General features: G+C 44.5%; 2 protein-coding genes across 4 annotated transcripts in view; one reads left to right on the top strand and one right to left on the bottom strand.

Annotated features, from left to right (window-relative positions):
• Sytl1 (synaptotagmin like 1) overlaps positions 1-27,149 on the top strand; it is a 268,723-nt gene that overhangs the window by 58,212 nt on the left and 183,362 nt on the right. The window lies entirely within an intron of this gene.
• Positions 1-27,149, bottom strand: part of Wasf2 (WASP family member 2) — a 79,693-nt gene that overhangs the window by 9,238 nt on the left and 43,306 nt on the right. Inside the window, exons 2-5 of the mRNA XM_028888138.2 lie at positions 14,400-14,572; positions 4,034-4,168; positions 3,366-3,519; positions 508-625 (exon numbers count right to left, since the gene is read on the bottom strand). Coding sequence (XP_028743971.1) covers positions 508-625; positions 3,366-3,519; positions 4,034-4,168; positions 14,400-14,529 — 537 coding nt within the window. The 5' untranslated portion in view covers positions 14,530-14,572. The remainder of the gene's footprint in view (positions 1-507; positions 626-3,365; positions 3,520-4,033; positions 4,169-14,399; positions 14,573-27,149) is intronic.

The raw sequence follows: 27,149 nt of genomic DNA, 5'->3' as shown, positions 1-27,149 counted from the left end.
CAGCCATGCTAATGGGATTGTGAGGTCAAAGCTGGCAGGTCACACAGTACCAGAAGCATCTCTCCAAACCAGGCAGCCCCGGCCCCACCCACACAGCAGTGAAGGGGTTAACCTTCTGTTGTAAACCAAAATACTGCAGAACCTGGTGCCTGTCTCTGAGAAATGAGCTGCAAAGCCGGCAGGGACGGACCAGGCTAGCAGAGTGTCCAGCAGCGTCAGGTGCAAAAGAAAAAGAAATGGTGAGTATGAAAGTCGATGTCTAAAACCCAGCCCAAACACGCTCAATCGTTAATAGTGCCGGGGACAAGCACATATTTGGTGTGATTTATACTTTCTCATCCTGGTGGGGTTTGGTGTGGACATGTTCCTTTTTTTTTAAAAGAGTTTTACCTGGCATCCAAGCAAGTAGCCACTTGGAATTACTTCACATAAGACTGGCTTCCTTTTTATCCCCCTCCACAATCGTGCCTACTGATGTGTAGAACAGAGAGGCCCCTTTCCCCTCACCCTGTGCTTTCTCTTCTCTTTCATGATATCCTTGGTGTCCTGCAGCATCTTCTCCTTCCAAAGATCAAAGAAGTATGAAGGGTTGGTGTAGAATTTGAGTGCCTCTTTTCCATCATCCCTGGGATTGAAACGAAGACAAGTACCTGTCAGTAGACACGTGAGCTCCCGACCAAATCCAACATTCCAAACGCCAACCAGTTAGCACTTTTTACACCAAGGACTCAGGAAGCCATTCAAATCGACTGCCTATTTCCTCTCCCACATGGGATTCTCAATGGCTCTGAACAGTGCCCCCTACTCCTCACAAACCTTTGCCATACCTTCAATTCCCATACAGTAATCTGCATGGTCAGGGTAAGAACAGGCTAGGGCAGCAGGAAGTCTGATTATTTCTAATCACTTGCAAGGTCACAGACAGTTCCCTAAAGATATATGGGTACTGTGCACCTCTAAGGAGATTTCCGCCACTGGTTCCGCTTCCCTACCCATTCTCCAGGACTCTGTAGGAAGGAAGCACTGAGGCCTTTGCACCCATCTGAAACCTGTGCACTCATGTCTGTGTGTATAATTGCTCTTCTACACACAGACAAGGAACCCAGCACACTGCTACTTCTTGCTCCCTTCTAGGGCAGCTCAGTGTCCAGTACTAACCCAAGGGGAACTACTGAACACATCGGCCAACTGTTTGAATGAAAACCACAAGGTCTGTTGGGAGGCACAGGCAGGTGGATATCTTGAGTTCGAGGCCAGCCTGGTCTACAGAGTGAGTTCCAGGACAGCCAAGGCTACACAACAAAACTCTGTCTCAAAACAAACAAACAAAACAAAACAAAAACAACAACAAAACAAAATTGGAAGCCAAGATTGGTGGTGCATGTCTATAATCCTAGCACTCAGGAGGCAGGGAGAGAAGCATCGTTTCAAGCCCAGCCTAGGGCATGTAGAGAGAACCTGTCAAAAGGAGAAACACACATGCAAAAAAAAAAAACAAAAAACCATAAAAGGCTGAGTCTGAGGCCAGCCTGGTGTAATATAACAAGTTCCATGGCAGCCAGGACTGCACAGAGGGAGAACAGACTACTAGAGAGATGCTGTCTAGTAGTCTATCCCCAAAAACAAACAAACAAAGAAAATAATAAAAGCAAACAAACCAGGTGGTGGTGGTGGTGGCGGCGGCGGCGGCGGAGGCAGAGGCAGGCAGATCTCTGTGAGTTCAAGGCCAGCCTGGTCTACAGAGCAAGATCCAGGACAGGCACCAAAACTACACAGAGAAACTCTGTCTCGAAAAACATAAATAAATAAATAAATAAATAAATAAATAAATAAATAAATAAATAAATAAAAGCAAACAAATTAAATCTCCTGAAAGGCAATTCTACTTGTCTTTCCAAACACACAGAATACACTTCTAAATCAAACACTAATACTTCCTTAAAAAAAAAAATCTTAGATTTATTTTATTTTCATTTAATTTATGTGTACTGTGTCTCTGTGTATGTATGTATATACATAAGTCCAGAAGGGCGTGTCAGATCTCCTAAAGCTACAGTTACAGGCAGTTGTGAGCTACATGATGCCAGTGCTGGGAACTGAACTTGGGTCTTCTGAAGACCTTAATTGTTGAACTATCTTTCCAGGCTCTGACAAGTAATAATTTCTATATTAACTAAATCTTGCTCTGAGTTAGAGACAACATTGCTTCTTTCTGTTAGACCAAGATTAGATAACTGAAAGGAGATATTAATTCTTCTTGTATTTTGTATCTAAAAAATAAAATATTGTTTCTGAAAGGTAAACTGTCTTGGTATTATTTGTTTCCTCTATCCCATCATACAGATGCTGTAGGACACCTCCTTCAGTACATCAACCCTTCTGTCACATAACCATACAATCTCAGTCAGACCAACCCATTGACAGCCACAGGGCAACCATGACTACTTTATACACCAGTAACAAAGGGCAAGGTACTCTGAGCCTCTGCTCTGTGTGTCTCTGTCTCTGTCTGTTCCCATCTGAGGTTCTCTGAACAGGCCAGAGTCCCTGAATCCACTAGGGACGGGGACACCCCCCCCCACACACACACAGACACACCCACACAGACACACACACACACATACACACAGCTTTGCAGTATACCCATGTCTGATAGACAGCATCCACCTCCAGTTACTTGTAATTACTTTTTACCTATTCCAAAGTTATTTATGCATACAAGCAAAATAAATATTCACTATCCACTCCTGTGCATGAAGACAACATTATCAAATCACCAGAGGGGAGGACTCTAAGTGTTTTTAAAGCTACCTTCCTTTTCCATGTCTATCTACAGCAAGGTAGGTCCTTGCAAAGGAAAATATCCAAAGGGTGTCCAAAATGAAGAGACTGACACCCACAGGGAAGGATGCCAATTACCCTTTGCTTTGGAAGGCCCCCTCTGAGCCTAGAGCAGCCAGTCTGAGGCCAGTCCCACTAACTTGCCCAAACATCTGGGCATCTACAGTGTTCCCTGTAAGTGGAAGCCCTGCTAGAATGCAGCCCTTGGGAATCCAGAGTGCAGGAGTGCCTGCTAACAAGTCCTTTTGCTTCAGTAATAACTCAGTTCCTTGGATGGAATCCAGATGGACTTGCTTTTACCAAATTAAACTCTGCACATTCGACGTTACAGCGAACTTTCCACCTCTAGTAGATGCTGCATGCCTTTCAGAGACCAAACAGTGACTCTGTCTTTGCGGCCACAAGCACCTCTGCGGTAGACAGTAAGCTCGGTAAGAGCCTCTGATACACACATTTCTTTAGCTATTTTAGACAATGTAGTGGTTTTAATCACACACGTCCCCAACAGGGGAGAGAGCTGTTACCTGTAAGGACTTAGATTGTTGAGAGGGGGGGGAGCATCACAGCTGTTGTAGGTTTCTAGGACGGGCACTGGGAGAGAATTCCTGTCGAAAAGCTTCTGGTCTTGGATAGTGGAGCTTCTGAAGGCTTTTCGAGTGTTGATTCCTTGTAGTGACACTGAGAGAAGACGGAAGAGGGCGTTAGGAAATGGACGACAGGCGATTTGAGCAAACCCTGAGTCACACTAGTCAGAGAGGCCTCAGCTGCTTCGTTGCTTGGCTGCAGCCGGCCGGCTGCCACCAGGTTCTTCCCCTCCCGCTCCGGGGAGGCCCACAGGCCGTCAGCAGCCCAGCCATGTCAGGACGGACAGAAAGAAGCGGCACAAAGGTTTACTATGTGGCCAGATCTCACAGGCCTCGCTTTAGGGGAAACAAACCTTCCAAGTACTTTTATGGTAATAAAACAGTACCGAGAGAAGGAGATCTGAGAACAAGGGAATTGGGGAATGGGCGAAAGGGAGTGTGGGGTGTGGTAGAACTAAAAAGGTTTCTTTACCCCGCCCAGGCTTATGTTGCTTCAAAGCAGAACTGTACCAGCCTCTCTGATTTCGCCCCTCGCTTTTTAACAAACCAGGGGCAGAATTCTCAGACCCTGCTCAGCAGAGCCTGCAGCTCCGGCTCCGCCTCCTTACCTTCTTCTTCCTTGGGATCCAGCTGAGTGACTTTAACTTGGACTCGGTCAACCCGCTCCGCAAGGGAGTTTACCCGGGAGGCAAAGGCACTTGCCTGAGTACAAATCTCTCCAAAAATGTCTTCTGCATATTTACCTAGAAAGAGCAAAGATACCAAGTCACTAGTGCATAGGAATGACAGAAACACAAACCCAGTGACTAAAGAGTGTATCATCCACCAAACACACATGCGCATGCTTGTCCTTGGAGAAAGAGATATTCGCCATAGCCTGGGCAGTCTGTGTGTCTGTAACTAATAGAACCTTCTTGGCAAATTCTGAACAAACACGAAATTCAAAGCAGGATGAACAAAATCAAAAGGTGCAATGTCAACAAATTAGTCCTGGAAGAGCAGACAGTGGATGCAAACCTTTGTCCCTGGCTCTTAGCCCCTTCCCAGTCTGTCAAGCACCTTGTAAAACGGCTGGAGAGCAGACTGAGAGGTAAGGGGAGCTACCAGGTGTCCATGATTAATACACGAGATGAGAAATTACTTCCACAGTAGAATTTCAAAAGTCCACTGAAAACCAAGAATAGGGTATCTTCAAGGAGCTTGAACTTGCCCACACCCCACACAGAGATGCAGAACTGCTTCTAAGCGGGCAAAGGTCACCTCACGTCCTCTAACCCACAACTTTCAAAGTCTTTGCTCTAGGTTACAATCCTTCAAATCTACACCCCAGGGAGCAAGTGAAAAGCTGAAACGTTCAAGCCCTCCCTAAAAAAACAACACACCACTGGTCTTTTCCCACAATGTCTCGCTTTTTAAAACAAGAAAAGAGTTCTGGACTTTCAACCCTGAATGCAAGGAGAATTTGCAACCAAAGAAACAGCAATTTGGCACTACCGCCATATCGTTATTCAGAGCCACAAGGTCCTTTCTCACTAGGAACAGAGGAAAGAGGTAGGAATGGATAAATTATCATCTCAGTGTCACTCACAAAGCAAAGGCAAACATAAGTGACTGCCCAACCTAAAGATATTTTGAGACCTATTTAAAGTAAGTTCTCATTTTTTTTTTAAAGCTTCTAAGCTTAGTATGTATCTGAGGGGGAATTAGGCTAACCCAGTCTGAAAGGCCAAGCCACGCCCTCAGGGTAAACTACAGCTAACCTTTCCAGTGGAACCAGAGAACAAGGGCATTGTGAACTAGTGGTGAATTTAAGTCAATAAGGGGTTTCTAACTGCATACTGCAAGGTCCTATGCAGCACCAACCAAGGGGAATGCCTGAGCTCAAAGGACTCTAAACAGCCAACAAGCTGCATTGCTGCTCTGTGTGTAGAGGATCCTACTCGATCTCTGTTGTTGATATGACAATGTTCCTGCTCCACCAAGTAATGAAAAACTGTATTTGGGAAAAAAAACCCAAGAAATATACAGCATTATGCATGGAAAATAAACCAACCTTAAACATACCCAACGATGATGGCTTGTACCTGTAACCTAAGCACTTGAGAGGCTAAGGAGAATTGCTGTTAGTTCAAGGCCTGCCAGGGCTACATAGTGAGACGCTGTCTCAAAACAAAACAAAAGCAAAATTTCAACTGCTTTGGCATTAAAGAAAAAACACAAGCCAACCTGTCTCTCTGTCTCCAAGAAAGGACCCAGATTTTCTGTTCCTTAGTAGAGAAGACGGTGACAGTGTGGCATCGGGTAAAAAAAATCTCAAAAAGGAGCCGGGTCGTGGTGGCGCACATCTTTAATCCCAGCACTCGGGAAGCAGAGGCAGGCGGATCTCTGAGTTTGAGGCCAGCTTGGTCTACAGAGCGAGATCCAGGACAGGCTCCAAAACAACATAGAGAAACCCTGTCCCAGAAAAACAAAAACAATCTCAAAAAGGACCTCAAAATACAAAATTAGTACCTTTTTTTTTTTCTCTTTTCAAAACAGGGTGTCACCATGTAGCCCTGGCTGGCCCAGAACTTGCTGTGTAGACCAGGAAGCCTGAGTTTAGAGAATGTAAAGTGGCCTTTTCACCATTAGCAGAAGCTCCGCCTCTCTGTGGGGTGTGGATAAGCTCGGTCCCTTAGAGACACACTATCTCAGTTTGAAATTCTACTAAGTAATTTCTTATCTAGTATGTAATCATGGACAACACAAGGTTGTTTCTCTCCAGAGCCTGCAAGGTGCTTTTCAACTCAAGAGATCTGCCTGCCTTTGCTTTCCAAGTGGTAGAATTAAAACTACATTCCCAGCTTTTCTCTTCTTCCTATTTTTTTTTTCCTTTTCTGTTTTGTCCCCCCCCCCACACACACACACTGGGCTTCTCTGTCTAGTCCTGGTTGTCTTAGAACTCACTCTGTAGACCAGGCTGGGCTTGAACTCAGAGATCTGCCTGCTTCTGCCTCCTGAGTGCTGAGAGTAAAGGTGTGTGCCCCGCCCCCAGGCTCTTCTTCCCACTGTAAAATCAGGTTAGGCCCTGGCCACACTCAGAATCACACTATGGAAAATGGAAAAAGTAGCAGGCCTCAAATCAGAAGACCTGGGTTGTTATGTCTCAGAATTTTATTTTTAGATAGTGTCTCACTGCGTTCCCCTGGCTGGTTTCAAATTCACTTAGTACACCAGGCTGGCCTCAAACTTGTCAAGATCTCATCCTTTTCTTCCTCCGTGCTGAGATTACGGTGCACACCACTACACCTGGCCTATGCCTCAGCTATTCCTGTTATGCCAGTGTACTTTATGTAATATTTATTTATTTATTTATTTTTGGTTTTTCGAGACAGGGTTTCTCTGTGTAGCTTTGCGCCTTTCCTGGAACTCGCTTTGGAGACCAGGCTGGCCTCAAACTCACAGAGATCCGCCTGCCTCTGCCTCCCGAGTGCTGGAATTAAAGGCGTGCGCCACCACCGCCTGGCACTTTTTGTAAAATATTTATTTTTATTTACCTGTGTGTGTTTCTGCATGTTAGCATGCACATGTACATGTGGGTGCCCACAGAGGCCAGCTGAGGGGGCCAGACCCCCTGGAACTGGAACTACGGGAGGCTGTGAGCCAGCATGTGGGTGTAGGGAACTAAACTCTGGTTTTCAGTAGGAACTGCAAGTGTTGGCCAGGCAGTGGTGGCATACACCTTTAGCCCTAGCACTCGGGAGGCAGAGGCAGGAGGATCTCCGTGAACTCAAGGTCAGCCTGGTCTACAGAGTGAGTTCCAGGACAGCTAGAAAAAGAAATCCTCTGTCGAAAAAATAAAAACAAAAACAGAACTACAAGTGTTCTGCTTTGTTCATTTTCCTGTCTTTTTGAAACAGGGTCTCACTATGTAGCCTTGGCTGGCCTCAAACTCACAAAGACCCACCTGCCTCTGCTTTGGGGGTGCTGGGATTTAAAGGAGTATACCGCCAGATCTAGGTGCAACAAATACTCCTAACAGCCAAGCCATCTCTCCAGCCCCTGTGTACGTCATAGGAAGTCACAATCTCTCAAACTTAGTCTCACCTGTGAACTGGGGATCGTGATTCTAACCTCCTCACCAAGCTACTAGAAAGATTAAATAAGCTGTTAAAATGAACTTCTTTCTTATTGCTCAGTCACGATTCCATTTTTAAGAGTTCAGCTATCTAAGCCAGCATGGAATCCTCCCTGAGCTACTCAAGGCTGAGGGGTAGGATCCCTTGAACATTTGAGTTCCAGTGAAACCCAGGAACCATAGCAAGACCCTGTGACAAAAGCAAAATCAAAACCAAGTGTGACCATTAAATACCCTACATTCTAGGCTTAGGGAAACCCCCACCCCAATTCAGAATGATGGTGTTCAGTTTAATCTCAGAAAACAGCGTTCTCACCTGCATGACATAACCAGCCGTGAAGGACAGCAGGAGAGAGAAACTTAAACTGACGTCACAATCATCCTTAGAGGAGCTGCTTTTTAAAAATTTATTTATTTATTATGTATACAGTGTTCTGTCTGCATGCATGCCCACAGGCCTGAAGAGGACACCAGAACTCATTATAGACAGCTGTGAGCCACCAGATAGTTGCTGGGAATTGAACTCAGGTCCTCTGGAAGAGAAGCCAGTGCTCTTAACCGCTGAGCCATCTCTCCAGCCCCTGAGGGACTTTTATTTTTAAATTTCTTTATTTTATGTGCACTGGTGTTTTGCCTGCATGTGTCTGTGAGGGGTCAGATCTTGGAGTCACAGTTGTTGGGTGACATGTGGGTGCTGGGAACTGAGTTGTCAGCGCCCTAACCACCTCTCCGGCCCCCACTTAGAGGAACTTCTAACTGTAATTCTAATCAGCGATTTGACGGTTTCTATTATTCAAATGTAAAAAAAAAACTACTGGAATTTTGGAAACCGAAGTATGGCATCTCAATAGGATAAAGTCAGAGCCAGAGATCTGGTTCTGTTGTAGAGTGCTTGTCCAGCAAGCAGAGCCTGGGTTGGTTTGATTTCCAACACTGCATCATAATGGCATATGCTGGTAGTCCTTCAACAGGGAGATGAAGGTGGGAGGATTGGAAATCCCAGATCATCCTTGGGCTATATGATGAATTTGAGGCCAGCAGGGGCTACATTAGACTGTCCTACCATGAGGGCTCCAGGGACTAGACTTGGGCTGCTGGGCTTGGCGGCAACCACCTTTACCCACAGGGTCATCACATTGGTCCTCCCTTCTCCACTTGCACAGAATTTGTATTTGAATAGTGTAAAATCGGAGAAGATGGATACAGAACAGTGGAAAGGAAGATAGGGCTTAAAGAGGCCTTTCCGCCAGGCCAAAGAATTTACATTATGCCATCGTGAGGAGCAAAAGAAGATTTTAAAAAAAATGTACTTTTCAAACATTTATTAAGCTGGGCCAGTGGCACACACCTATAATCCTAGCTATTTGGGAGACTGAGGCCAAGGTCAGCCTGGGCAACTTAGCAAGACACTGCCTTAAAAAATAAATAAATAAATAAAAATAAAAGAGCTATGTATAGATACAGCTCAGTGGTAGGAGAGGAAGAGGAGAAAGATGAGCAGGAAAAATTTGTTTACAAATTAATGGACAACTTTTGAAAAATTCCAAGGCTAGGTTAGGCTTGGTGGTATGCTTGTAGTCTTGGCACTTAGGAGGTGAAGGCAGAAAGATCTGGAGTATAAGGTTATCCTTAGCTACACGTCTAGAAAAAGGATAATGTGAAGTACAGCAAACCTTGTCTCAAAAACAAACAAACAAAATTCCAAATTAGAACCAGGAATAGTGCTGCAACATTTGGGAGGCTCAAGGGCAGCCTGTGCTACACAGTGAGTTCCAAGCCAGTTTGAGCTACATCATGACACCCTGTCTCAAAATAAAACATTTTCAAGCTCAGAAATACAGAAAGGAAAGGTGAGATGTATGTTCTAGGCACACCACTGTTGGTTACAGGACAGATCTACACTGAAAGGAGGCCAGGGGAGGCTGGGCAATCGTTCACCTGAAACTTCACATGGCGGCTGTAATGTTAGCACTCGGGAGCTGAGGCAGGCGGGTCACAAATGGGAAGCCGGATTGAGCTATATAGTGAGACCCTGTCTCAAAAAACAAGTTAGTTAACTAATTCAATTTAATTAAATATATTTAGGTTAAGTCAACAAAGACCCCACTGGTAGGGATGGAATTAGTGACAGAGCAAGTAACTCTTAGCTAAGTTTAAATATTCACTTTGGGGCTGGGGATGTAACTGTGGTAGAGCATGTGCTTAACATCCATAAGGCTCTCGACCTGAGCCTTAGGATAAAGTATGTAAATACAAAAATAAGTAATAGATGAGTACCTTGAGTCTTACTGGCTTTTCTTTAGGAAAGTTATTTCATATCTCTGAGCTTTCATTTGTTCATCTGAAAAATGGGAATACAACTTCCTAGACTTGTAGAATATTAAACGAAATTACATCAACATGCTGTAGATATCGCTCTATATAAATAAAACACCGATGGCCAGTGACCAGACAGGAAGTATAGGCGGGACAAGGAGAGAGGAGAATTGGGGAAACAGGAAGAAGGAAGGGGAAAGACACTGCAACCACCGCCAGGACAAGCAGCATGTCAAGACTCTGGTAAGCCACCAGCCACGTGACAAGATATAGATTTATAAAAATGGGTTAATTTAAGATAAAAGAACAGTTAGCAAGAAGCCTGCCACGGCCATATAGTTTATAAGTGATATAAGTGTCTGAGTGATTATTTTATAAGTGGATTGTGAGACTGCGGGGCTGGGGGGAACCTGGAGAGAAGCCCTCCAGCAACAAATGGCGCCCAACGGCTCGAGTTTCCACCTTAAACCTGAGAATATTTAATAACCAATTCTAAACAGAGCCAAAACCAGGTTCCTGCTTCTTGTCTCATAGGGGCAGCTAGACGCCGCAAAACGCAGGTTTGAACACTGGCGGGTTCCTGGCGTGTGCGTTTGACCAGCAGTATGGCGGAAATGAGGTGTCTGCCAGCAGTACATTAAGCTGTGTGGTAGATTTAGTCTTTACTAGTATTTAAAAAAAAAAAAAAAAGAGGTTTCTGGGCTACACGCTACTTTGATAAAAGCTTAGACCCACTATTTCTGAGACTTGATGACTCCCAGAGCTGGCAGAAAATGTACCACTGCCATGTTGGGAAGCTGAAGTGGGCGGAGCCAGCAGCCACAGCGCCTTTTCAGTCTTAGAGTGGTGCAGTTTAAAGCAATAGGCTCAAGGTAATATAAAAAATAAGCCACGTAAAGATGGCTACCACACAGAGAATCTGGATTATGTTGTCTTTGATATTTGTAACTGAAGAAAAACATTTGATTGCAAAAGCTGTTGAGTTATGCCAAAATGTATATTTTAAAGGTACCTTGACTTCAAAATTTGGATTTAAGGATATATTGCTTTGGAAAAGAAGTTCTGCTTTTGTTTCCACAGAAAGCCAGAGGCTGTGGATTTGTTCCAGATTAAGATACATCAGGTTTCACCAGCCAAGACCCCCTGAAAGGTCTCCGATGACACCATGGCCCAGATGATCCAACATCCAGAGCGGTTTCAAGGCAACTGGTTCACACAATACAGCCTCACGGACTACCCCATAAGATACAGCGCCCCCCTCCAGCAGGAAGTAGTAAGAGATGCTACGCCCAAATTCCCAAATATACCAAGCTGGCTTTAGAAGTGGAATTGGCTCACTCCCCATCTAAACCCAGACATATTGCTTAAAAAAAAAATGGTTAAGAGATTCTTGTGTCCCAAATCAGAAGAGCCCTCTGGTGTGGGACAGAGAAAAACCAATATTTTTATTTAAAACAGGTTGATTATCAATGTGATCTCTTTCTAAAAAATAAAAGGGAATATGATATAGATATATAGGAGGATATAGAGATGATAAGATAAAAGGGTAGATTAATGAACTTACTTTTAAAGAACAACTTGTTTAAAATGTTTTACATTGGTATAGATTTTAGTTTATGTTTAAAATGTTTTACATTGGTATAAATTTTAGTTTATTGATACAAACTTGAAGTTAACTTTGTTATACTGTATATATATATTTCTATTCTTGTTTGAGGTATTATGTTTATGTAACTCATTTAAAATGGTAATGGATAATTAAGAAATAGATTAATAATTAGTCATCGATGATAATCATATTTGTAGCCATGTTAGTTAAGTCTTCTAGGTATACATAGATATATTTCAGATAGATAGGTAATCTTCAAACACTTCATAGACCTAGAGAATATGGCATTTAAATAACTTAAAATTCTGTTGACGTGAGACACAATTGCTCCTGGCTGCACCAATTGATCCCGAGAGAATGTTGGGCTTCTAAGACATTTCCATTTGGAAATTTGTCTTTTTGGCACAAAATGGCCTACTGGGCAAAGAACTGCCTTTGCCTTGATGGCTGACAGTACAAATGCAATGCTGTCCTTTCTGAACAAGCGGGACACAAGGAAAGCGACCACTGTACTCTGCCAAGACAGGGTAAGATGGTCTTTCAGAATTCCTGCTTCTGAAAATGGTCTGTCAGATACTCTAGGCCTGTAGGCAATTTAAATGCACCAACCATGCTGAGAAACATTAGGTGACTGTCCAGGCTGCCAGCTGTCTTGGTCTACTCTTACAAGATTCCCGAAAGTTGCTTACATCCATCTACTATTTCTCAGGTACCATTATGTTCCTTCTCAGGTCTTTGATGTGGTTGAAGACTAGATAGTTGTAATTTCCTCAGTTATGATAAAAGATAAGTTAGATATAAAACCTTAAACTCACAAATATAAGATAGGACATCTTGTTTAATATTGTAACTGTAATTCTTGCTCGATAATTGTTCTGTTATATGTAATTTTACCATGTTAAAGTTAAAACCTTCCTTTTTAAAAAAAGAAGAAAAGGGAAAGTGCTGTGGATATCACTCTATATAAATAAAACACTGATGGCCAGTGACCAGACAGGAAGTATAGGCGGGACAAGGAGAGAGGAGAATTCTGGGAAGCAGAAGGCTGGGGAGGGACACTGCAGCCACCGCCAGGACAAGCAGCATGTCAAGACTCTGATAAGCCACCAGCCACGTGACAAGGTATAGATTTATAAAAATGGGTTAATTTAAGATAAAAGAACAGTTAGCAAGAAGCCTGCCACGGCCATATAGTTTATAAGTGATATAAGCGTCTGAGTGATTATTTTATACGTGGATTGTGGGACTGCGGGGCTGGGGGAACCTGGAGAGAAGCCCTCCAGCAACATCAACATCTCATTGAAACGGCATAAAACAGCATCAACAAATACGAGCTCCCCTCTCTCCACTCTCCCCTCAAGACTTATTTTCTCGTATCTCTTTTGGTAGATTCTGAGCTCCTGGAAGTCAGGGGCCATCTCTTCTTATTTCTGTATCTTCACAGCATCAAGCATATAAAATATATCCAATCCATGTTCACTGGATGAGCAGAGGGTCAGTTAGCGCCCTAGTGTGATGAACTCTTGTTTCCTCAGGTAGAAGCTGACCCTGGCCCTCAGAGGAGCTTCAGGAGGAGTGGTTGGATCACAAGTGGGGAGGCCCACAACAGCCTTCATCCATGCTGGAAAACACCTGAGAGGGCCAGGACCGCTGCTGAGCCAGCAGCGGCAGCAGCAGAAGCAGCTGGCTGTTCTCTGGTCTCGGAGAAGGCAGGAAGCAGCAAGGTCTGCACTTCCCTGGGCTTCACTGCTGCTGTGCGGCTCCCGGGGTCTGTGAAGACAGGCGCTGGCAATGGGCTCACTCCCAGTCAGGGTTCACTAAGCCCTGGATCAACTGAGACAGGCGCTGTGCTAGGTGGAGGCTTAGGAGTCTCAGACTCCATACATCATCTGGTCACAGAGCTGTGTCTCCTTGGGCTCCTCCTTTAAAGGTAGGGCCTATCACTACCTAGTGGGGGGATGCAGGCTGTCTGATAGTTCTCTGCCTTCACTAAGAGCAGTGAGTGCTGTTAACAATGCACATGAAATGCCTTTTCTACGGAAGATCACTAAAGTGGCCTTTCAACAGAGGTGCTTATGGGAGCTGGGGTAGCACTAGACAAATGCAGGGCGAGTCCAAGCATCTGCCTCTCCCATACCTCAGCTTCAAGCAAACATCAGCTTGATTCAGAACGGAATCCAAACCACATGCAAATACCCCACCCAAGGCAGTCTCATTCATTTAGCCAATTAAAGAATTATATATAAATATCTGGATTTCCCTCAACTCCCAAACAGACCGGGCTAACTGCTGTCTTCCTCCTAGAGAAGAACGGCTCCAGCCACCGTTTGTGTCACCGTGTGTCCACACAGCTTGTGAAACTCCTCATACTCCAGAGACTGCAGAAGTAATTTGTACCCTGATCTTGGACCTGGGGGCTTGCAGCACAATTAAATGTGTCCCAGGGCAGACACGTCAGCCAGAATCTCTGTGAGTGCATGCTTGCTTTACTTCCCTTTGGGAAGATCACGGTGGGGTGTTGGGGAGATAGACTGCTGGCACATGGGAGGCTTCAGCAAAGTCAGGCTACATGGAACAGCTCATCTAATTACAGGAGAATCCTGACCCCAGACACCGCTCTGCACCTCCCACCTCACACAGAGAATTCTGCTCTGTCACTGCATCTGCAGTTTCTGCTGCAGGCCTTCCTGCCCGCCACCTTCCCTCAGCTTCTTTGTGAAGCAGGTGGAGGGTGGTGGTGGATGAAGAGAGGGGAGAGGGGAGAAGATGAACCACAAACAGAGCCCTTCTTTGGGGAGAGAGCAGGGGATATATTTTCATATTACCTAGGGAAGGCAGATGGGGGAGAAATAGGAACAGGGAAGAGAGGGAGACTAAATAAAGAGCACCAACGACCCCTGAGGGCAAAGCACAGGCTCTCCAAGGCACTCACTCAGGCTGCCCAGCTGTCGGATGACATTTGCCAGGGTGATGTTGGTCCTGCATTCCAGCTCGCTTGTATCGCTAGGCAACGTCTGACGGCACAGGTGCCTTGGCTCGATGTTCCTGGTTACTAACGGCATGGTGGACCTGCTTCAGGCAATGTTCTCAATGATGAAAAACAACCTAAAAAAGAAATAACAGGAAAGCAGTACTCAACCAGAGATTCCAGACACACTGGCTGTGTGAGTCTTCTCCTCTTCCTTTCTGGGGTTGCTCTGGTCTGAAACAGTTTGTTGTTACTGTTTATTCTTTTTTTTTTTTTTTTTTGGTTTTTTCGAGACAGGGTTTCTCTGTGTAGTTTTGCTCCTTTCCTGGAGCTCACTTGGTAGCCCAGGCTGGCCTTGAACTCACAGCGATCCACCTGGCTCTGCCTCCCGAGTGCTGGGATTAAAGGCGTGCGCCACCACCGCCCGGCGTTACTGTTTATTCTTTACTCCCCTACCTATCTTCTAGTTTAAGCATCCCACCTTTTTGAGGTTTACTAAAGAATCCTGCTATAAGTTTAGAAATTCTGAACTGGTGACGTCATGGAGGCATCGAAAACCAGTAAGAGTCTAACCCATAAGAGTCCTCCAGGTAAGGAGGCATGGTAAGAAAATAGCAGGCATGGGACCCTTGGGGTATCCACAACCAACCCAGATCAGATTCTAGGTCACCAGTTACAAGGTTCAAAAACATCCCTCTGTGGCTAGGGATGCAACCTAGCTGATATGGTACTTGCCTAGCATTCATGAGATCTTAGGTTTGAGCCCCCACCCTAACATGGCATTAAACTTGACATGGTGGTACACACCTGTAACCCCAGCATTTGGGTAGAATAAGAAGCAGGAGTATGAAAAGTTCACAGACCTTCTCAGCTAGAGTCCAAGGCCAGACTGAACTACACGAGTTCTTTTTCTCAAGAAAAAAGAAAAAAACAAAGGCAGCCTTGCCTTCATCTGATAATCTTCACAATGAAATCAGCTGCCAACAGTAATTCCACCGATAAGCCTCTGAATACAACTTCTCTAGGTCTTCCTGGATGATGACTGTTAATGTACAACTGAACACTAGATGCCAGGATCTATTAACACTACCAAAGTGTAGTCTGTAAATTGACGGAATGAAGGAAAATCAAGGAAAAATTTACATGTTCAGTATGTCACACGGGATGCTGAGTCAACTGTGTTTGAAGACTCCCTGGCCCTCTCTCCCACCCAATGCTCCTCTACTGAATCCTGTACACTTGGCCAAGACCTGTAGCGTGTGTCTGGAACAGACGCACAAACTTTCCCATTACTGTTTCTCCTTCTGGTGGCTCAGCGCTTTCTCTAGGTTGCACCGGACATGCCAGCACTTCAGGCTCACATGGAGCTAGTATTTTAGATTTAGATTACCAAATTCCTACATTACTAACTTAAGGAGAAAATGGTTATGATCCCAGCAGTCAAGTCACAGTGGACAGGTCTTGTTTTCATATCTTAGGAAAATCTAAAGAAATCTAAACTGTCTTAACAGCTTTTGTGCTAGGGAAAATGACAAATTTACATCAAATTAAAAGGCACAGAGGCAACTACAGAAACTCAACTATAAATTCCTAAGAAGAAGAGGAAGAAGAAGAGGAGGAATCAGGTTTACTCACATCAAATCCTAAAACACCAGCTCATCACCAGACAGTTGCTTGTGAATACAAAATGCTTACAGCAAGCTAATCACTGCAGAGATTAAAAGCAAACCACCATATTGTTTCACCAAAACAAAACATCCAAACTAACAAACACACAGAGAGGCAGTGGGACCCTTTGGAACAGGCTGCTCCTTGTAATGGACATTCTGATCTGCTACAAGTAAAAATAAAACAGGAAGCCAGCAGCCTGGGGACCAAGATTTCCTGTCACCAACAGCAATAGCCTAGGAACTAAAAGAACCAGCTGTTTGCTTCTAACTTTGAACCTCCCTAACGGTCACTGTGTGGCAGCTGTGCCTATCTTTGGGGTACAGAGGTGTTTCCTGAATACTTGTCCACTGTCTTAGGAAATGACTTCCATTCCACATCTCTATTAAGATCCTCCTTTGACCCAATAGGTTTTTAACCCAAACTCCAGACTTTCCAGTTTAACTCTTTCCGTCTTCTACTTACAGCAAATGGTATCAGGTACAAAGATGCACACTTTACACGTTAATAACACATTAATGACTCTAGATCATGGTAAAAAGAATCCAGAACAAGAAAGGAGGTAGGAGGTTAAAAACAGAAGAGTGTTGGGCCAGTGAGTTGACTTAGTGAGTCAACATGTTGCTGCCAAACATGATAACCTAAATTCAATCCCCGGGATCCACATGCTGCAAAGAACCAACTTCTGGGGCTGCAGAGATGGTGGCACCGTGGCTACAAGCACTTATGCAGTGTTGGTGCACACCTTTAATCCCAGCACTTGGAGGCAGAGGCAGGTGGATCTCCGTGAGTTCAAGGCCAGCCTGGTCTAGAGAGCTAGTCCCAGGACAGTCAATGTTACACAGAGAAACAAACAAGCACTTATTGCTCTTGCAGAGAACCTGGGTTTGGCTCTCAGCACCTACATGGTGGCTCACATCTGTAACTCCAGTCTCAGGGAATCTGATGCCTTCTTCTAACCTCCATGGCTACCAGACATTCGGAAAGTACATCTACATGTATGTAGGCAAAACACACACACATAAACAAGTTGTCCTCTGATACCTTCACATGTGTGTGCAGTGCAACACACACACACACACACACACACACACACCAAAAAATTATACATGTAAAATAAATTTTTAAAAATAAAAAAGACAAAGCCTGGTGGTGGTGGCAGCGGTGGCGGCGGTACACACCTTTAATTGCAGCAGAGGCAGAGGCAGGCGGATCTCTGAATTCGAGGCCAGCCTGGTCTACAGAGGCAGTTCCAGAACAGCCAGGATATATAGAAAAATCCTGTCTCAAAAAAACGACAAATAAATAAATAGAATTACAAGGGTGAGAAAAAAATTTTTTTTGAAAAGTAATATTAATATCCATCAAGACAAAACAATCAGCAGGGAGGTGGTGGCGCACGCCTTTAATCCCAGCACTCGGGAGGCAGAGGCAGGCGGATCTCTGTGAGTTCGAGGCCAGCCTGGGCTACCAAGTGAGTTCCAGGAAAGGCACAAAGCTACACAGAGAAACCCTGTCTCGAAAAACCAAAAAAAAAAAAAAAAAGACAAAACAATCAGAAAAGAAGGTCTGCTATTTCTTTTAAAAGGATGGCTCTTTTGCCTGGGTATGGTGCCCTGTGTCTTTAATCTCAGCACTTTGGTGGTAAGGCAGGTAGTGTCTGAGTTGGGAGCCAGTCTGATCTAGAAACAAGTTCCAGGACAGACAAGGCTACATAAACTCTGTTTCAAAACAAAACAAAACAAAAAAACCCAAAAAACAAAAAACATTTTTTGTGCTGGAGATAAGACTCTGTAGTCAAGAGCACTGGCTGCTCTTCCAGGGGACACAGTTCTAATCCCAGCACCCACACAGTGATTCACAACTATCTAACTCTAGTTCCAGGGGATCTGACGCTCTCTTCTGGCCTTTGAGGGCACTGCACTCACAGAGTGTACAGACACGCATGCAGGCAAAGACATTAAAAAGGGACAAGATTCTCTTCTATATGGAACTACCTGTACCAACTGCTCGTTTTTCTTTTAGATAATCAAGGATTGGTTGTTTTCTGTATAACAAGTATGAAATTATGCATAACCCGAACCACACTAGTAATTTTACAGAAAGAAAAAAAATCCTACATTTGAATGACAATAAACTCAGAAATGGTAAACAGACTTCAGCCATTAGAAAATACATGGGTTTTGGAGTTAGGACATACTTGGGTTGGTCTCTTGACTCTGACATCTCATAATTGTGATCCTCAACAATTTTCCTACAGACACTGAAAAATGTATCTAAAATTCCCTCTCTAGTGCTTAAAGCAAGGGGATAGTTATTTGTAGTTCCACAGATCCTAGGCAAATCTTCCTACTGAATGAATTCTATTCATTGATAAATATTTAAAAACACTGTAAACCGTGGACATATTACATAGTTGAATGCAGCATTCACATAAAAAGTGTAAAGATGAAAGCCCAGCCTTCAATGAAGTTGATGGGTTTTCCCCTGAAGCTGCCCGTTATCCTCTTAGACCTCCTGAAATACAGCACACTCTCCTCCAGTCTTTCACAACTGCGCTCCTCAGCTGAGCCCCAGACCAAAAGAAATGATTGGAGTGACTGTTTTCTCAATTTCCCTCAAGACTGTACATAAGGAGTGCCACTGTAGATGCCCCGGAGAAGTTAATATCTCACACACAACAGGTGCCCAGTGGCATTAGGCTTTCATTCTCTCACGGAACTCTAGTTAGGAAGGCTCCTCCACCATCACAAGTACTACTTTACTGGGGAATTGGGAGAACACGGGCTGTTGAAGAACCACTGAAATTCACATTTTAGCCAGATCATTCTAATACAAGGACAAAGGTCACACAGGGGTTACAAAGGTTGGAGGTAGAAGATGAACTGAGAAACTTCACAGGTTCAGGAGAGAGCGGACTCGGAGACCTAGCATATCCCAGCTAGCACTTAGGAACTGAGAAACCAGAGAGGTTCCAGGAGTGAGTCTAGCCCATCAGCCCCACCTGTTAACTCTTTCCCTACTGCCTGGCACAGCTACAGTAACAGAGGGATAACAAGTGTGCTCCTTTAGTGAAAGTGTCACTGAAACCTTAAACGTTAGTGCTGGAGAGAAATATAAACAGAGTAAGGAGAGCCAAAAAAGTAGTTCTCGGTCAAGAAAAAGATAGGAGGGCTGGGGACCCAGCTCAGAGGCGGACCACTTGGCTAGCGTACACTAGACCCTGGGTTTGATCCCCAACATTATTAAAAAAAAAAAAAAAGGCTAACATTCTAAATACAGGAAAAGAATAAAACGCCCTGTTTCTAATGGAATCAGTAAATGTCTTTTCCAGTCATATATTAATTTTTCTTTATTGGGGAGGTGTGTGTGCGCAATGCACAAGTGAGTGTGCAGGTGTACACACAGACATCAGATATCCTCTATTGTTTATTCCCTGGAGTCAGTGTTTTATTGAACCTGAAGATGCTAGTGTGTCTAGACTGGCTGGCAGTGAGCACCCCAGGATCCTGTCTCTACCCCGCATTGCTGGGGTTACAGGCATGCATGACCATACCCTAGCTTTTTTACATGGGTGCTGGATATCTGAACTTGGGTCCTTATGCCTGCACAATAGGAGCTCTTACCCACTGAGCCCTCTTTCCAGCCCTTCAGTCATATGTTCCTTGAAAAGAACATGACAGAGCAATGTTTGCTAATCTGGGGACTTGAGACAGTCTTATCTTGAGAGCTGATACATAGAAAATGAACTAAAACTGTCAAAAATATAAAAATTACAGAGAAGTAAATTTCAATTCTTCTAGTTCTTTATAACTAGAGCCGCTCTACAGCAGAATGGGTTCTCTTTAGATAAAATTATGATCTTCCCAACCTTCAGATGACCAGCTGTCAGGCATACTGAGGGAGGAATTCCTAGACTATGAGAATAAATTGGGAGGGGCTTGGGATAATATGTACAAGGCTAGAGAGATGTCTCAGAGGTTGAAAGCATATACTGTTCTTGTAGGAGATCTGAATTGTTCCCAGCATCCACATCAGGTAGCTCACAACTACCTGCAATTCCAGATCCAGGAGATCTAACACCCTTTTCTAGACTTCATGGGCATCCATCTGCACACATACACATATGCACATACCCACCTACACCCCCATACATAATTAAAAATAAAAACTTAGGGGCTGGAGAGATGGTTCAGCAGTTAAGCGCACACTAGCTGCTCTTCCAGTGGACTTAAGTTGAATTTCCAGCACACATATGGCGGTTACTAACCATCTGTAACTCCAGTTTCAGATGCTCTCTTCTGTCCTCTAAGGGCACCAGGCACGAATGAGGTGCACAGACATACAAGCACACAAAACCCCCATACACATAATTTTTTTTCAATTAAAAATATAGCATGTTTAAGGCCTTGGGTTCATCCCCAGCTTCACAAAAAAGGAAGAGGAAAGGAGACCGAGAGGTCAAACTGGATAACATCTACGTCCATCTAAATCAAGGATGCAGGATGTGAGGGCGGTCTGGCTGAGACATCTCCCCACTGATTGCCAGGGTGATCTTGCTGATCAGGCTGGCTAGGCAAGTGTCCTCTTACTCCTTCACAGCCTCATGCCTGTCCTCCCAAAGCTGTATGCTTTCTCCTATCCCAGAGATAAGCACCAGGACTGTTTTAGCTGTGCTCCCCTGCGAGAAGCTCCAAAGAGGCTCTCAAAGATGTGGGCTGGGGCTATAGCTCAGTGGGGTAAAATGTTTTTTGTTTTTGTTTTTGAAGATTTATTTAATCATGTATACAGTGTTCTCTGCCTACACGTATGCCTGAAGGCCAGAAGAGGGCACCAGATCTCATTACAGATGGTTGTGAGCCACCATGTGGTTGCTGGGAATTGAATTCAGACCTCTGGAAGAGCAGGCAATGCCCTTAACCACTGAGCCATCTCTCCAGCCCCCAGTGGTAGTGTTAAAGAACTTGCCTAGCATGTACCTAAGGCCCTAGATCTAATCACCACTACCATGAACAACACCAAACAACCCCCCCTCCCAAGAAAGCTGTAATTCTGTAGGTTTCAGTCTCCTCCTCAACTACAAAATAAAAGAACTAAGCTAAATGATCTTTGAGAATTGTCAAGGCCAGACATGTACACACCTGTTTCCGGGGGAGACTGAGGCAGCAAAGATCACTGAGAGCTCAAGTTTGCCAACCCGGGCAAACGTAGCAAGCTGTACTAGGCCTGCCAGGGCTATACAGCAAGACCCTGTCTCAGCCAACGCCTGCTCCTCACAGTCTCTGACTTCTAAGACTTCTGCATTTGCTTCTAAGCTGCTACAACCCCCTTACCCCGTCAACAGCCACGTGTTCTACACAACTGACCCAAAACATATTCCCGAGAGAACACTGGGGTCAAGTTACTGATACTCTAGGAGGGACCCAGACCAATCTGAGGGAATAATATAATACCTGAAGAAGTTCAAAAGAAAAAGGTAGCTCTGGACCAATTCCAAATATGCAGGACAGATCTAGAAGCTATCCTCATATTTACCCCTAGCAGTTTTCAGTTTAGAGGACTAAGTCCAGACATAAATAAAAAATCTCACAAATCCCTCCCTCCCTAGCCAGGACTGGCAGTGTACCAAGCAGTCTGGACACTGACACCATGATGGGATTTATATTTTGAAAGTGAAGCTGGATGAGAGGGTCTTCCAGGTCTCCCTCAAACGAAGAGACTCTTCAAGTGTGCACACTAGAGATTAGCATGGAATATTTACATATCACATTTGGTCAGGGAAAAGTCCAGCTCTGCTCTCTGAACTTCCACAATTCTGTTTTCAACATCATTGGGTAGTTGTGGGGAGATGCAGAGGTCAGGGGTAGAGGAATGTTCGTGTGAGAGGAAGAGGAAGCAACAATCTGTAGTCCATACTCTGAACCCCTGCTAATTACCGACTGCCCTAACGGCAGTGATAGTCATTTTGAGCTGTTAGGATAAACAAACAATGCTGCATCTGAGAGTGAGCCAAGGTCATGGACAACACCTACAGACTCCTACTGTTATGAGGCACAACCATAGGCATCACCAGGAAAGAGCTTCTCAAGGCAGTTCCTCTTTGAAACAGCCCTTAGTACTGATCACAGCAGAGGGGACAGGAACCTGTGGGGATGCTGTGTCGAGGCAGTTACGACTTCTGCTTTCACTTCAACTTTTCCCACTGTCCATAGTTAACAGTGCTTTGCAAGAGGACAAACAAGACGTTTATGTTGTAGTTTCCTCTTGCAAAAGGCAAATTTCCTTGTTTAAAATGTTTAAATCTGTTCAATCAGATTCAGTATGTTTTATCAGCTGAGTGTGGGCACAGGCCTGTACTCTCAGCACTCAGAAGGTGGAGGTAAGAATTCAAGGCCATCCTTGACTACCTAAGACCTTGGATAAATACCCACCTCAATACCTTCCCCTCCAAAAACCAATGTTCATTGAAAAATCAAACCATCATCTAACTGGTAGACAACAGTCTTACCACAGTCCAAGCTGGTACAATAAAACATCTAAAGTATCACAGTGGGCTGGAGAGATGGCTTGGTGGTTAAGAGCATTCGCTGCTCTTCCAAAAGACCCAAGTTTGAGTCCCAGGACCCACATGAGGTGATCCTGTAACTGCACACACACACACACACACACACACACACACTCACACACTCACACACTCACTCACTCACTCACTCACTCACTCACTCACTCACTCACTCACTCTTAAAAGCACAACAACTGTTGAAAACTGCAGTCCTCACTATCCTGCAAGGACAAGGAAGAAAGCCTCTCAAAGGCTCAAGCACACACCCACTTCCTGTTGAAACCCAGGGTGGGGCTGAGCTGACAAATACAACCACTCTTTGCAAACACAAGGCATTACTGACAAGTCAGGTTAGGTCACTGAAACAATGTCCAAAAGAGGCGGCAGGACAGAGAAAACATGACTGCAAAAACCAAGCCAGAGAGCTTGTGAGTGAACACTAAGAAATTTCCAGCTCGATAAAGGAATGGCCTCTGGCCTATATGTGGTCAGCGTAAAGAAGCTTCCTGTTTTAGCTTGGCTGAGACATGACCTAGGAAACAACTTCTAAACTTCAGAATCCTATTCCTGAGCACTCTGTAAATCCAAAGACCACCTCTGGTAATCCCAAAACTTTCTATAATCTTTGGGGGCCGGTCCACCTTTCACCTTTACCTTTATTACTCTGCAAGCTTTGGTCACAGCTCTGCTCTGAAAACTAAAATGGAGGGATCATCTTCTTCAAAATCAATTTCTTCTAGAAAATTTCCCCGTAAGTAACCAAAATTAGACTTTAGTTTCAGGAGAATAGGATCTACCTGGTATTCCAAAAGATAATGCATTAAATTGTGAGTTAGAAACCTGGATCCCAGTTTTTAATCTAATGATGACTGAAAATTAGGAATAAAATTTTACCTTGGCCAGGCGGTGGTGGCGCACGCCTTTAATCCCAGCACTCGGTAGGCAGAGCCAGGGGGGTCTCTGTGAATTCGAGGTCAGTCTGGGCTACCAAGTGAGCTCCAGCAAAGGCACAAAGCTACCCAGAGAAACCCTGTCTCGAAAAATAAAAATAAATAAATAAACAAAATAAAATAATTTTTTTTTACTTTGTTTGGTCACTTTAGCTGTAGTGTACACTAAAAAAAAAAAGCTTAGAATGGAAGCTGTATTCTCAGCTCTGAAAAAAAATAAACATTTATTTCTCTCACTTCTTTTAATCATTTTTTTTTTTAGTTTTTAATTGCAAAAAAGTTTTAACCATAGAGCATTTCTCATAGCCTCATTTTGGCCCAATTCCTTAAGAGCCACTTGAATGCCAAAATTATTTTCAGTTACAAAGTTCATTCACTTTCCTAACTTAATGTTAATTTCCAGTAATATCCATATTGTCAAATGGCATGGTGAGAAATACTTAAAGCTACTCATCACCTATACTGGCACCTTTTGGGATTTTTTTTGTTGTTTGTTTGGGTTTTGGGTTTTTTGTTTGTTTGTTTGTTTTTTTGGTTTGTTTGTTTTTTTTTTGTTTTTGTTTTTGTTTTGTTTGTTTTGAGACAGGGTTTCTCTGTGTAGCTTTGGTGCCTGTCCTGGAACTCACTCTGTAGACCAGGCTGGCCTCGAACTGGGATTAAAGGTGTGTGCCACCCACTGCCAGGCTTGTTTTGTTTTTTGATACAGGGTCTCACTAGGAAGCCTTGGCTGACCTAGAACCCACTCTTTAGTCCAGGCTGGCCTGAACTCACAGACGTCCACCTGCCTGTCCCGAGTGCTTGAATTCAAGTTGTGCACTACTATGCCCAGCCCTAAATCAGTTTTAATTAAATAAATACATATTATGAATAAGTTCCCTCGTCCTATCATTTGCAGAGACCAGATTTCTTCCATCACTTAAACATTTAAATCACATACATCAAGGATCAGGAACACACCTTTAAGCCCAGCACCCAGGAAGCAGAGGCAGGCAGATTTCTGTGAGTTCAAGGCAAACCTGGTCTGCAGATCAAGTTCCAGGACAGCCAGAGCTGTCACACAGAGAAACCCTGTCCCAAAAAACAAAATGTAAAAAAGGAGAAAAGAAAGAATGCTTCTAGAGGAAGCAGGAAGTGGTGCGGCATGCTGACTCCCAGGAATAACCTGTCCAGCGCACTCTTGAACTCACGGCACTGGACCTGGACCTGCACATGTACTGTCTGTGCTGCAGGCTAAACCCTCAAACACTCCCACGTGTGTGCCGAGGCACGCACAGGCCCCAACCCACTCACCCACCCAAAATTAACAAATGTAAAAACAAAAACTTTTTTTTTCAAGACAGGGTTTCTCTCTACATAGTCCTGGCTGGCCTGAAACTCACTATGTAGACCAGGCTGGCCTCAAACTCACAGAGACCCTACTGCCTCTACCTTCTGAGTGCTAGGATTAAAGGAATTCAACATCATGCTTCATTTAAAAAAAAAAAAAAAAAAAAAGTAAGACATTGAAGTAGTAGGAGGACTAATGAGAAATAGGAGGCAATCAATTCAAGTGGAGAGAAATAAGAAAGGGTACGGGGGTGGGGTGGGGTGAATATGATCAAATACATTACATACAAGGATCAAAGTGTCCTAATCAAGGGCTGGGGAGACAGCTTAGTTAGTCATAAAGTGCAAGCACAAGGCTCTGAGTCCGTTGTCGTCCGTCTGTGGGGGGGGGGACGGGGGACGGGGGGACACGACACATAAAAAGCTAGGTGGGGCAATCTCACAATCTCAGCACTGGGGAGATAGGATTGAGGTTGACCCTGAACTTTTTCTTTTTTTGGTTTTTCGAGACAGGGTTTCTCTGTGTAGCTTTGCGCCTTTCCTGGATCTCGCTCTGTACCCCAGGCTGGCCTCGAACTCACAGAGATCGCCTGGCTCTGCCTCCGAGTGCTGGGATTAAAGGAGTGCGCCAACACTGCCCGGTGACCCTGAACTTTTAATCCTCCTGCCTCCACCTCCCAAATTCCAGGATTAAAAGCATGTGCCACCTGTCTGGTTTGTATGGTGCTGGGGATCGAAGCAGGGTCTTGTGCATATTAAGCGGACCCTCTAGCGGCTTCACCAGTCTCCAGTCCACAGCTGGTGTTTATACAGGACTCTCCCCCATCTCACTTGCCTACTTCAGGGACAGAGAGGATGGTACTAAAATAGAACCTTTCCGCCTTGGCTCATGCAAGTAGCAGTGAGTATGGTCTGGGGGCCACTGGTGGATCAGATGTAGAGGTGTGTAAAAGTGGAGGAGAGGAGACCATCAGAGCCAAACTGCCTGTCCATCAGGCACTGGGTCTCAGCTCCTCCTATCCATTGTCTAACCACTCATTGTAATCTGTCCTCTTCGTATTTCAAGCTCCTCTATGCAGTGACTGCTCTCTCCGGAAATGGACAGCCAAAAAAAGAGGCCGACCGACTTCACACAGCTGAGAAAGGGCGCGGGAAGGCAGGCCACAGGGCAATGACAAAAAGGGGAATTCAGCCGAGTGTTCTGCTGACAGCCCAGGGCAGCACACAAACACACCGTGTGATCATGGAGCAGCAGACGCAGCCGTCGAGATGTGACTGTACACCGGAGAGAGGGAGACCTAGCGATCACAGCCACAGCCGAGCAACAGGGAGCAGGATTATGGAGCAAACTGCCATGCAAGTCTGTATCAATGATTCTATTCTGCCAGCTGCAACAAGAATTCATTCCTGAAAAATGTCACCTACTCATCTGTCACAAACAGCTAAGCTGCCAGCAACTGACTAAGAGTCAGCAAAGGGCAGCTGTACATCTACTTCCCCTCATAAGGTCTAGTCACCACTCAAAACATAGGAATTATAGCAGAGGAAAATTATAAATACCTTTCTGCCTCAGTTTACTAGGAAGTAACCAAACCCAATAAACACTGGGGCAAAGCTGCAAAACCATGCATGAACAGACGGTGTGTGTGTGTGTGTGTGTGTGTGTGTGTGTGTGTGTGTGTGTGTGTGTGTGTGAAGTGGATTCACTCCATCACCACATTTTAGCTTTGACTAACCTCTTAATCTCTTTCCTAACCTGATAAATTAGTATTCTCTAAGATTGTTGTGAAGAAAAATAAAATAAAGATATCCAATGCGTGATGCAGGACTGAGAAGAGAGATCAGTACCCCAGCACTCACACAGCAGCCAGGTGTGACAGCGTAGCCTGCACCCCAGTGATAGGAAGTGGAGACAGGAGAATCCCCGGGTTTTGGCCAGCCACTCTAGTTTAATGGTGAGCTCCAAGCAAAGAGAGATCATGTCTCAAATGAGAAGGACGGCACTCTTGAGGTTGTCCTTTGGTCTCTACATGCACACAAGTGCACATGTACCTCCCCATACGAATATAAATCAAGAGCACACACGCACACATTTATAGTCAAGTGGAGTGGTGCCTTTGATCCTCACACTCAGGAGGCAGAATCAGGCAGATTTCTGTGAGTTTTCAGCCAGCCAAGTCTACACAGAGAATTCCAGGCCAGTCAAGA

The sequence above is a fragment of the Peromyscus leucopus genome, chromosome 2 (assembly GCF_004664715.2).
Source record: "Peromyscus leucopus breed LL Stock chromosome 2, UCI_PerLeu_2.1, whole genome shotgun sequence".
NCBI classification, from domain to species: Eukaryota; Metazoa; Chordata; class Mammalia; order Rodentia; family Cricetidae; genus Peromyscus; species Peromyscus leucopus.
This window is presented reverse-complemented; position numbering and strand designations above follow the sequence as displayed.